The 12,647-nt window shown below is 36.8% G+C and overlaps 1 protein-coding gene across 15 annotated transcripts in view; it reads right to left on the bottom strand.

Moving 5' to 3' along the window:
- Positions 1 to 12,647, bottom strand: part of LOC135220600 (E3 ubiquitin-protein ligase HECTD1-like) — a 294,889-nt gene that overhangs the window by 59,710 nt on the left and 222,532 nt on the right. For 12 of the 15 annotated variants that reach the window (XM_064257882.1, XM_064257881.1, XM_064257877.1 and 9 more), the window contains one exon: positions 3,202 to 3,237. The exons of the other annotated variants lie outside the window; for them this stretch is intronic. In XM_064257882.1, coding sequence (XP_064113952.1) covers positions 3,202 to 3,237 — 36 coding nt within the window. The remainder of the gene's footprint in view (positions 1 to 3,201; positions 3,238 to 12,647) is intronic. 15 annotated transcript variants of the gene reach the window in all.

Here is a 12,647-nt window from a genome sequence, read left to right as displayed (position 1 = left end):
GATTGTGTATGTACTGGATTTTTAAAGTAATTTGATGCCCAATTCCCATGGTGTATGTCAGAAACCAGGAGTTTTTACATCTGCAATGATTGGTATTTCCCCATATAAACAACCTGCAATACTGAAAATATTAAAAGTTCCCATCAGTGACTGGAGTTTGTTCTATTAAGGACTAGTACTGGGTTATAATTGGTATATGAAAGATATTGAGGCATATTTGTGATAAGCAAAAGACATTATGTTCCCCTTGTATTTATTCTTCTACTGAATCCTCTATATCATGTTCATATAGTACCTATATTAAACCTCCCTTCATAACAACATATGTCCTATTTATTATGTTCATATACAAATAATATACCTCCTTCCATAATAACGATGTTCATAAGTTTATACACAACCAATGCCTCCTTTAATGATGCATCTCATGGTAAAAATGCTATTTCGCCATTTTGGTAATAATGAGAACCAGAAATCGCTGCAACAGTTACAGATGATTTGCATTTGTTGTTGTGTATCACTTCACAAGATTACAATGTAAGAATCTACTTTACATTGTCAGTTTGCTTGCATCCTCTAATAGTGTTAAGCTAAAACTCCATAAATATTCAGGTTGTATAAAATATAACTTTAGATTTTACACTACATGGTGCAGATCACAAATTATCTCAAACTGATATATGAAGACTGCAAACATCCATGAGAAAGTACCACAAGGCAACAATTTGTGATTTTCTTAATTATAACAAAAATCAGGATGAAATTCTGAATGGTCTAAGTAACAATGAGAATCATAATCTTCCTTTAAATATTCAGCTGAAAATCCTTATAGGTAGAGTCGATGGACAATAAACCTAAGAGGACCCTAAAAGGAAAATGAGAGAATCAAAAATAACATATACACCTGAACTTATTAAACCAACAAAAAGCAGGAATGAATTTACTTCTTGCTTAAATATTGGAGATCAACAGACTCCACAACTGCACTAGGTGTAATCAAAATAAAACTTCTAGCAAAGTGAGTAGTATTCATTCAACTTGAAACTAGTAAACACCACACTATACAGCAGAAGTCTCCCTTGTGATGCTCGTAAAAACAGCTGGGTAAGGTAAAGAACTCAAGAAACTTTTTTGCCATTATAGTACTCTTTACGCAACAAACATAATGAACTCACTTTATGTATATGCCACAAGCCAACATTAGATGGCAAAATAAAACGGACTGATGGCATCACTTGACAATACAAAGTTAACTGATGACATAACAACCTCTGAGTTTAAAAAGAGCATCAGCACTCACAGACCACACTGGAAAACAGTAATTAAAACATTCTGATGTTCCAATTGCATGACATCCTCTGGGAGGCTGTTACACAGTCCAATGGTGCGAGGCATAAAGGACCTCTGGAACCAAGAAGTTTGACAGTGAAGTACATTTACTGCATATTGGTGCTGCTGCTCAGCAATCTGGTTGTTCTTGGTAGATACAGGGATCAATTGTGAAAGTGAAAGATCTCTGTTAAAATACAACTTATGAAAAAGTAACAAAAAGAAACCAATCCATTGATCGTCCAAGTCATAACTGCTATGAAACCTAGCACCATGAAACACTATCTACAAGAGATAAATCTCTGGTAAAAAGCAGACATCCACACCAAAAAATTTTATTCCAGTAAATTAAGTACATATGACCTAAAACAGATTGCACTGGTTTTTATCACTGTTACAAATATATGAAGCCTTACAAACAATACCTAACTTTTGTGTAGTATCTGTTGCAACTTTCATAAGTTTCTCAAAAGTTACATCAAGCATAGTTAAATGTTCTGACTCATTCAGCAAAGTTCCATCCCCTTGAAAGGGAGGATGGGGTGGGAAATCAGTATGCAATCTGCTAATCAACAGTTTTCATTTTACTTGAGTTGAGCCTCGTACCCCACTGAATACACCATACCCTGATCCGGTCCATGTCCCAATTGAGGCAGAGGGCAGCTTCATTTCTCACAAGTGCTCATCATTGGGATTGTGAACAATCCTGTTTTCCAAGCAAACAACCTTATCACTTTTACACATTAAAAATAACAATGGACCAAGAACACTGCCCTGTGGAACTCCAGATATATTAGGCCTTGGTTCACTAAATATCCCATCCACAGCAACTCGCTGCTGCCTATCAAATCTAAGAGAGCATCATAGGTACCTAACTGCCTCCTGTATGTATACTGACTATCAACTAACAATCCTTTGGATTCCACTTGCTTATATAGTGGCTTAAAAATAAGTTTTTCGCAACTTTGGAGAGCATAGGGAGAATCGAGATTGGCCTGTAGTTACTGCAGTCTGCAAATATACCACTCTGGAACACGCACTGTAATACTGAGCTAACATATATCATTATCAAGGGCAAAATTGCTCAGAATCAACAAAGTCAACTGAACGATGCACATACTTATTCCAATGCAGGCACTCTCCCAAACCTAATGTCTTTTTTTTTCCACCGAGGATCAGGATATTATTAGGAACTAGGATGTTCCAATAAAACACTACAAGCCCTACTTTCCCATGAACTATTATAATATGCCTGAATATCACAAATAATAAATTATCTTTATTCCTAACAAAATATCACCGTTCACCTATGAGGTACATCGTGCAATTAATACTGAAGTTTTAGTGATTTCTTACTTTTACATTAGAAAATATTCCATAGACTTCAACCTTTCAAAAGAGAGAGAGAGAGAGAGAGAGAGAGAGAGAGAGAGAGAGAGAGAGAGAGAGAGAGAGAGAGAGAGAGAGAGAGAGAGAGAGAGAGAGAGAGAGAGAGATTCTTGAACTGATAATTTTCTCAACACTAAGAAACTTAAAACAAATGTGCAGAAACAATATACGTATATAACAAGAAGCTTCTTGCTCTCCTACATCACATCAGTTACTTCTACCTACAACTATCTACCAAACAAACTATCCAACATAAGTGACCACCAATAAAGAGCAACTTGAAATTTCAGTTCTGAACAAAGGGTGAACCAATATTCTGAAAAACTTGGTTACATTAAAAAAATTTCAACTAACGATACAACATTAACTCTTAGATTTTTTTAATATTACCATTTAACATATACTGTATCCACTAAAATCAGTTCAACTCAACTACAACAGTCTTAGCCTGTAAATCCTATTCTATGGTAACTTTCTACTTACTTGCATTACTTTCAACTTTATTGGCCATCTTGTATGCTAAAGTAAAGATTAAGGTCATATAATATTTGTAATTCTGTAACAGTTTTCAAAATTTTTTGTACTGTACTTGATTGTCATCATGCTAACTACAAAAAATGATGCATTAGATGATTTTATATTATTAAAAACCTCAAAAGTTAACCTAATTCCTATTCCCTGTAAAGAGAGCAATAGGAATCACAAGTAAAAAATATAACATCAGTCATGATGGGAGGAGGAGAAGGAAAAAAATAAATAAATAAAAAACTCCTGACCTTACATAATTTTGTTAAAGGTTTGCTTTATCATTACTTTTCACAATGCAATTAACCACTCGAAAAACATTTATACATTGTGACTGCTGATGACTGCATTCTAAAGGTGAACAACTTTAAATTCCGAGTACATTTGCATAGAATATATTAAGACTAACACGTCAACTATTTTACAATACTATTTCTATTTTTAAGTATGAAAATATAAAACTTACACAAAGAACTTCTGAACAATGCAAATAAGTAAATTACTACTAGCTGCTCACCATCGTGATAAATCTTGGCCAACATCATTCCCAAGATCTCCACTCACTGTCTCTCAATTAAATTAAACTTTATACTCAATCTTAACTGCATGAAAAATAACCTGAAGAAACATCCATTATTTAAGTAAAAATTACTTAAATAATGGCCAACTCATATATGAAAATGCATAAATTTCAACATCCCTATCTTCAATAATTTCAATGAACAACTCCATTCCTGAGGGTGTTTAAAAATGAGAAAAATATCTTAGATACTGACAAATACATCTATCATGCAACTATCTTTCAACACCAACACCCTCCATCCAGCCTAACTTAACTTATGCAAATTTTAACTACAGCATTGCAAGGCAATAAATCCATACTTTCCATTAACCTACAAATTTAGCACACATTACCATGAAAATGAAGCTAGACATAATGAAATTGACTATTAACTAGTTAGATTTGGTGGAAAAAAATGTTAATTATCATTTGATTTGAGAGAGAGAGAGAGAGAGAGAGAGAGATAGAGAGAGAGAGAGGAGAGGAGAGAAGAAGGAGGTGCGAGACGAGAGGAGGAGAAGAGACGAGGGAGAGAGAGAGATGGGAGAGGGACGGAGGGAGTGAGAGAGAGGAATGAAGAGAGGAGGAGGATGAGAGAGAGAGAGAGGAGAGAAGGATGGAGAGACCGAGAGTAGAGAGAGAAGGAGAGAGAGAGAAAGGGAGCAGAGGAGGAGAAGGAGAGATGAGAGAGGAGAGGGAGAGAGAGAGAGCGAGAGAGAGGGTCGAGAGAGAGATGAAAAGAGAGAGAGAGGAGAGCGAGAGGGATGAGAGAGATGAGAGAGGGAGGATGGAGAGACGCGAGAGGGCGAGGAGATGGAGAGACGAGATGAGAGAGGAAGAAGAGAGAGAGGAGAGAGAAGAATGAGAGGAGATGAGAGAAGGGGGAGAGAGAGAGAGAGAGGAGAGGGAGAGGAGAGGAGAAGAGAGGAGAGAGCGAGAGGAGGTATGAGCGGAGAGGAGAGAGCGCGATTCTTTTCTTTTTTGTAGAGTGTTTGAAGGGCAGGAGAGGAGAGAGAGACGAGACGAGAGAGAGAGAGAGAGAGAGATGAGAGAGCAGAGAGAGGGGAGAGGAGAGAGAGACAAAAAAAAAAAATTATAATACTTTAACTGGCCCATGTAATATTAGGCGCCTTTCTCAATTTTTTCCATAATTCAAGCCACAGATAAAACATACCCAATCATCATCATACATTATAAAAAATATTTATAGAAAGCCAATTCCTACTAGGGAAAGTTTAATGCTCACATTACTCGCTTGTGAGACAGGATATAAATGTATATCAAGGCTGCAGAACATGTATGATATAGTACTTGATTAGCCCCGCATGTATAGGAACATCATATGGATAGGTGAATTATTTGAAGTTGGCTCTCAAGAAGTAAATGAAAGGACAATTAAAAGAAGTAAATGAAAGGACAATTACATGTGAATTTAAGATAACAAATGCACACAATACTGTCTTGACTTAATATGGATGATGGTTGGGGAAAAAAAAAGAGGCAGCGGTGACTCGAGTAGTTGATTTGTACAGGTACTATACTTGGGAGAAAAAGTTAAGAGATGATAGCACAGTAAGAGAAAAGTGTTGACATAGAAATGAACTGTGAATAAGTGAATGTAAGAAAAAGCCTGTAGTAGTTGGGATTAATTTTTTTATAGTATACATGGAGTAAAAGGACTGACTGTTAGGTAAGAAATTGTGTAAAACAGGAGTTGTTGGATCAATATATTGAGACACTGAAATGGAAGTGACTTCACATCTAGGGCATGTGCAAGACAGAAAGGTGAGTGGCACAAGTTTGTGAATGAGGCTGATGTACTGCTTTTGAGCCTTGTGTGTGTTTCCATGAAGCAGTAATGTTGTGGTAAGTTTCCTGCTGATGATTTCACCCATGGCTACAAATATAAAAGTGGTAGTGACCATTTTTATCTTTTGCATGAACCCAACTTGCTCTTTAGGGGAAACAACTGCTGACAAACATCAACATCTTGAAAGTAATATAAATATTCACTAAATTGCTACTTACCAATGCAATAAATATCCACTTTGCATTCCAGTGCACTTACATGCTATAAGCCAGTTGTAAGTTAACTATGATAACATTGCATTCAAGTAACATACAATATGTACAGCATTACTACACATACACATCTTCAAGAAAAGTCAAAAGTAACAAACCTGGCACTGGTAAAAATCTCCTACGATCAAAGTATATGCACCTCTTTAAAAATAATGTGGCAAATAAAACCTCTGATGATCAATTTAAAAAAAAATGGTGTTTTAACATACAGCCAAATCTAGTGTAGCAGTGACGAGTATCTGTTTTATTGTTGGGTAATATAATTGTACTCTAGACACTATTCATCGTGTCAGGTTTTCTTAGAAACTGAGGCTGTCTGTCGTTTATCATCAAATGGTCAGACTAATTTTTGGTGGTGGTTTCAACCAACTGTTTGCTTTTCATAAACAGTCCTCTTTTTTCCTGTTTGGCTAGTTAATCAATAATTACCAAGTTACAATGATATTACCTTATGTTTCTAATTGCAGAAAGCTTTACCACTTCTCCCCAATGAGGTTATCAATTTTAATCCAGGTTGGGTCTTGTCTGAATTTTTAAAAATTTTTGGTTGACACTTGTAGGGCTTTAGTGCTGTAGTGCCTATGTTTGAATTGGAACTCTGGAGAGGGTTTGATGAGGAGTCTATTTCCATAATATGGTCATGAACACTCAATATATTCATTAAACATTAGCTATTAAAATTTGACAAATTTGCCAATCACTACCATGAAACTATAAACAAAAAGCAAATGAACCCCTTTCTTACAAGCTGCCCTAGAACTCATACTCAGATATAGGCAAGTTGGTGGTGCCTTGAAGGTCATAAAGTTTGAGAATGGACCCATCTCTAAAAGCTGAGCCTAGCATTCGACTTTCTGCTTGCTAAACCTTGCAAGTTACTCACATTCTACAGATGTGGAGGCACACTGTTCACTTCACCCATCATGCTTTAACAACAATAACGTACTCAAGCCAAACTGTACTCAAAGCCAAGCAGAAAGGTTTGTGGAGGGAAAAATAGACCAGGTAGGTGGCATAAAAAAATGTTAATAAAAAAAAAAAAAAAAAAGTCTAGGTAAGTCAGAACCATCTCTTAGGCCCAAGCTATGATCCAGCTCCAAGTAGCTGCTCTCTTGAGGTCTCCATTCAACAAAGTATTAGGAGTATACATACAGTAGTGTACTACTGGGGAATGTCCTTTCCCCTTGGTGAGTACTAAGTCTGTCAGGCTCAGCTGGTAGTACATGGGTTAATGCATCAAGCTCAGGTTAAGAGCACCTGCTGCCTTCTCGATTGATAACCTATCAATCAAATATACTGTGGCCTTGCTCAGGAGGAGCACGAGAATCATTGGCAGCCAAATGATGGATTGGGTTAAGATGCTGAGTACTTTTGTCTCTGGCTCCAACCCTAGATATCTGGTTAAATACAAACAGGCAACATTAGGGATCACTGGCTTTACTAAGCCAGGAACTACAAGCTACCAGGAACTTCCTATTCTTAAGAGAGTATTTTGTTAGAGAATCCCCCACGGATACTGCTACATGAATAGATCGACATATCTAAAAATGACCTTCCCAGTCTAGGGCATATGTGAGGGCTAAGAATCCCCATTTAGAAAAATTAAGGGTAAACCAAAATATTGAGGTGTTACGTAAGAACCCTCATCAATGTGGACTGTTTGTTTGTATGGTGTTTTTATGTTGCATGGAACCAGAGGTTATTCACCAACGGGACCAACGGCTTCACGAGACTTCCAAACCACGTCAAGAGTGAACTTCTATCACCAGAAATACACTGAGGTGGGACGCCAACACCATACCAACCATGCCACTGAGGCAAAAACAAAAGTACAATATAAGGAGTGAATATCATGCTGCAAAGGCATGAGTAAGGAAAGACTGGATAGGGTTAATTTGAAGTCTCAATTCAGGAACAACAGATGGAATTGGTATAGTAGTAGATGGCATGGCCTCAACACCACTGGTACCCTAAAGATGAATACACAATATCAAATACTATTGCTGACGAGTGTCTAGGTTTAATTCAATAAAGCTTCTTGAAGATACATACCAAAAGGCTTTTGTAACTGAATATCACAACAGATTTGCAAATCCTGAAATCATATTACACAAAGAGTAGACAATCCATGAGAACTAGTTTAACAATGCCTATGTAGAACTTGAGGTAACAGGGAACCTTTGATATCAGACAAGACTAGTGATAAAATACAGAACAGACAAAAACAAAAGATACCCTAGATAAATTTCTGAGAAGATATAAATACAAAGAACATGTTAATTATTCAAGTCTAGATGGTGAAGCTAAAGACCATGAAGATAATATGAGAATACACTTGAATGTGGAAGATGTGATGCTGATGAAAATATGTCATTAAGAATGACATTGTGTAGGGTGGCCTACAATATTAATGGTAAAATATCCTGGATAAAAAAAAGACAAGGCCGAGTCAATAACATTATTAATGGGAAAAAAATGCTGGGTGAAAAATGTTTTGAATGATCCTGAATAAAAGATATGAGGGGGATAACTTGATACATAACCAAGGCTGATCAAGACCTGAGTGCCCAAATGAATTCAGTTTCTGAAGAAGAATCACTAATAGAAAACTTTGGAATTCGAAACGGAATCATGCAAGAACCACAAAGACGAAGTTCAACTGAAATGACAACTTGCACGCTAAATATGTACTGTTTAGTAGAATATGGATTACAAAGCTTGAGTTGTTGTTGCAATAAAAATCATTTGGTACGCTTTCTCCAAATACACTGAAGAAATGCTTAGAAGATGAAAAGCTGGTTTTTGAACGGACAGGAGTTGCACAGATCAATATCTATGTTAAGATCTACTGTGCAGCAGTGAAAGGAATTAAAAATATCCCTTCTAATTGCTTTTCCTGATTACAAAACTGCTTATAACAGCATCCACAGATGACTAATATATTGAAAGGTATTGTGCCACTATGGCATTCATGGTAAATATGTCAAGCTATTTGAAATCATCCAGGAACAAGTTGGATGTTGATATTTTATTGACTGTATAAGTAATAAACAGAGGGTAGCTACAAGGGAAGGTTGTTCCAACTTTGCTATTTGCTCTTCTCTTAGATTTTAGTGGAAGAAACCGGTCAAAGATGGAACAAGGTTTAGAATGGACTACCAACAGAAAATTGATAAAATATTTGTGTCTTTTTTATCAGCAAAATGAGTGGAGTGTTGGAATACAAAGCCAAGATGACTCAAGGGATAGAAATTTATTTGGCAAAGGTGGCAGTGACAAGTAAGAATAAAAACTTATATAATAAATTAAATGTTTTACTATCAGAACTGCAAGTAATTAAGAAAGTTTGAGATAAATATGAGCATTTTTGCTTTTGCTCTCTTAGAAACCAAGTGATTTTCCCCATTAAAATGACTCAAAAATTAAGATCATATACTTCACAGATGGACATAAGGGACTAAAATTTTTTTTTACTATATTTTCGACAGATTACAATTAATGTTCTTATGAAACACTGGCTTTACTTATTTCAACTGAGAAATGAAAGCCAAAAGACAATGCCTGTCTATTTACTTTTGATATGTTAAGGTTTAACATTCTTTGAAAATTAATAACTGGATAATATAGTGGAAAATCATCTATGTAGATATTGTTTCAACACCAATAGGTGTGTGTGATATTTACCAAGGTATATAAGCGAGCTACAGTAATACCTTGAGATAAATATATTTCGTTCCTGGACCGAGCTCTTAAGTCTATTTGCTCGTATCTCAATTAAGTTTTTCCCATATGAAATGACCAACAAAAATTTCATCCGTTATGGCCCTCTAAAAACTCCCAAATCAAGGATAAAAGAATCTTTTTTTTTTTTTTAATTGCTATATTGTATAGACATACTGTACACACAAAATTATATAATAAATGATTACCATGATATGAAATAAAATGTGGTTTCATTACGAGTTCTTACTGTCAAGACAGACGATAGCAGCTAACGGCGGTGTGTGCAGAGGGAGGGAGGGAGGGGAGGGAGGGAGGAAGGGAAGAAGAGAGAGTTGGACGGTACTATATTTAATACTGTTCCTTTATATTTGTCTGTAACTTCAGACATAATACTTATGCCTTTGGAAGCCTTTCCGCTCTTGTTAGCATCCTTCTGTTTGAGGATTTTACATATCGTCGATGTACTCCACTAGAAATCACGTGCCAACTCACCGACGCAGACACTGCGCTCGTGTTTCTCGATAATTTTATGCTTCATTTCCATCATCATCATGTGTTTTTCCCCCTCACTGCCAACCTTACTACTCGCTTTCTTAGGACCCATCACTTATTACAAAGAATGTTCACAAATTGTATTTGTAAATAACGCAAACAACACAAGAGATGCTTGGGAGATGTATACGTTAGTCGACGACCACGTGAACTGAACGAATGAACCGGGCTTAATGGCTATCTAGCGTTAGCATCTGTAAGCATGCTTGTATCTCAATATTCTGCTTGTACCTCTATGCAAAATTTTGTTCTGGGGCTGGTTTATATCTCGGAATGCTCATATGTCGAGGTATTACTGTATTGATACTACTTCCATGTGGGACCCAGTTTTCTAATTTATATATGGCTGAATAGGCTTTGTAAAGTTTGATAATGGTCAAGTGCCAGACCTCTGCAGAGTTAGACCATTTGTAACGTTGCCGGCACACTAGATTGCAAGATTGGAATTCAGAGAGAAAAAAAAAAGCAGCAACAACCTAGATATCTTAACAACACAGTAGACATGAAATGGCTCAGTGCCAACTAATCAAGGTCAAGATGACAGGGCACAGATGAGAATCTGAACCACTTTAGAAATCAAATTCTCTCCCAAGGAACAAAAGTCTAGAGAACTTATAATGTCTAAACCCCAGAGGAAAAAATCCAACATATGACTAATGACATTGATTATAGTAGTCAATTGGCATATAGAAAAATGCCAAAGCTTTATGTGAAAAATTACTGCCTCCAATGTCAACTGTCAACAACTTACCTTAAGGCTCACATGCTAAACAGATCATTAGGGTAAAAAAAAAGTACATGACAAAACACTTAGGTCTGAGTTTGTATGAAGGTGTCTTTCCATCTACTATTTCTTAAGGACTTTTATCTATATTTTACAAGCACCAAGCTTACTGCAGTTTATTACCCAACTTTAAACAAAATTGTACTGCATATATGTGATACATTCTTTTAATGCTTTTAGCCAGATATGAAATACAACACACTGTGCCATCATAAGCCTTGGTATGTGGAGATATACAAACACTATTTTACAGGATACCAATCCCACCTATATCAAGGTATGGGTGCAGTTTAGTGCTTTAAATGAATTCAGAACTCAGCTTTAAACTGTACATAGCATGGCACTTGTTTGTTTGTTTGTATGGTGTTTTTATGTTGCATGGAACCAGTGGTTAATTAGCAACGGGACCAACGGCTTTACGTGACTTCCGAATCACGTCGAGAATGAACTTCTATCACTCCTCACTGGAATGGCTGAGAATCGAACCCGCGACCAACGAGGTGGGACGCCAACACCATACCAACCATGCCACTGAAACGCTTAGCATGGCATTTGATGCAATAAAAAAAACCCTAATAATCTAGTTATCTGTTATAATTAGAAATGTACCTTTGTTCTCTCAATAATAATAAAAATAATATACTAATAGAAGACCCAGAAATATACAGACAGAGGAGATTGACAAACAGAACTAAGGAATGGCACAACAAACCAACGCACAGACAGTACATGACACACACTAAAGAACTGGCCAACAATGAAACATGGCAACGGCTACAGAAGGGAGAACTCAAGAAGGAAACAGAAGGAATGTTAACAGCGGCCATAAGAACCAGATATGTTCAAAGAATGATAGACGGAAATAACATCTCACCCATGTGCAGGGAATGCAATATGAAAAATGAAATCTTAACCACATAGCAAGTAAATGTTTGGCACTTGCACAAAAAGAGGCACGATTCAGTAGCAAAAGCCCTCCACTGGAGCCTGTGCAAGACAAATCAGCTAACTTGCAGTAATAAGTGGTATGAACACCAACCTGAGGTAAAGATCCGCTGGGACTATGGTATCAGAACAGATAGGGCGATACATGCAAATAGACCAAACGTGATGTTGAGTGACAAAATCAAGAAGGAAGTACATCAATCATTGATGTCGCAATACCATGGGATAGAAGAGTAGATGAGAAAGAAAGAAATAATTCTAGTATGAAGATCATCTTCCTCTTCCCAGCTTTAACCCATTTTTATATGGGGTCACCATTGTAAATGAGTAGTCTCCATTGATTTCTGTCCTGTGCATCGTTCTCGTTAATACTTTTTCATAGCATATCTTCCCCTACACAATCACGCCATCTCTTTCTTGGTCTTCCCTTCTTCCTTCTACCCCGCACTTCCCTTTCCATCGTATGTCTTCCAACATAATGTTCCTCTCTTCGTAACAGGTGTCCGTCCATGCCATCGCAGCCTTCCCTCCTGTATTTTCTTTGATATTTCAACTACCTTTGTCAATCCTCTTATATACTCCTTTCTAATCCCCTCTTCCCTTGTTACTCCCAACATCCATCTCAGCATTCTCATTTCTGCTACATCCATCTTCTTCTCCTCCATTTTCCTCATACTTGCTGTTTCTGTTCCATATAACATTGCTGGTTTGACCACCATCGTATGAAACTTTCCCTTCAATTTCAGCGGAACCTTC

Source organism: Macrobrachium nipponense, chromosome 2, assembly GCF_015104395.2.
Source record: "Macrobrachium nipponense isolate FS-2020 chromosome 2, ASM1510439v2, whole genome shotgun sequence".
NCBI classification, from domain to species: Eukaryota; Metazoa; Arthropoda; class Malacostraca; order Decapoda; family Palaemonidae; genus Macrobrachium; species Macrobrachium nipponense.
This window is presented reverse-complemented; position numbering and strand designations above follow the sequence as displayed.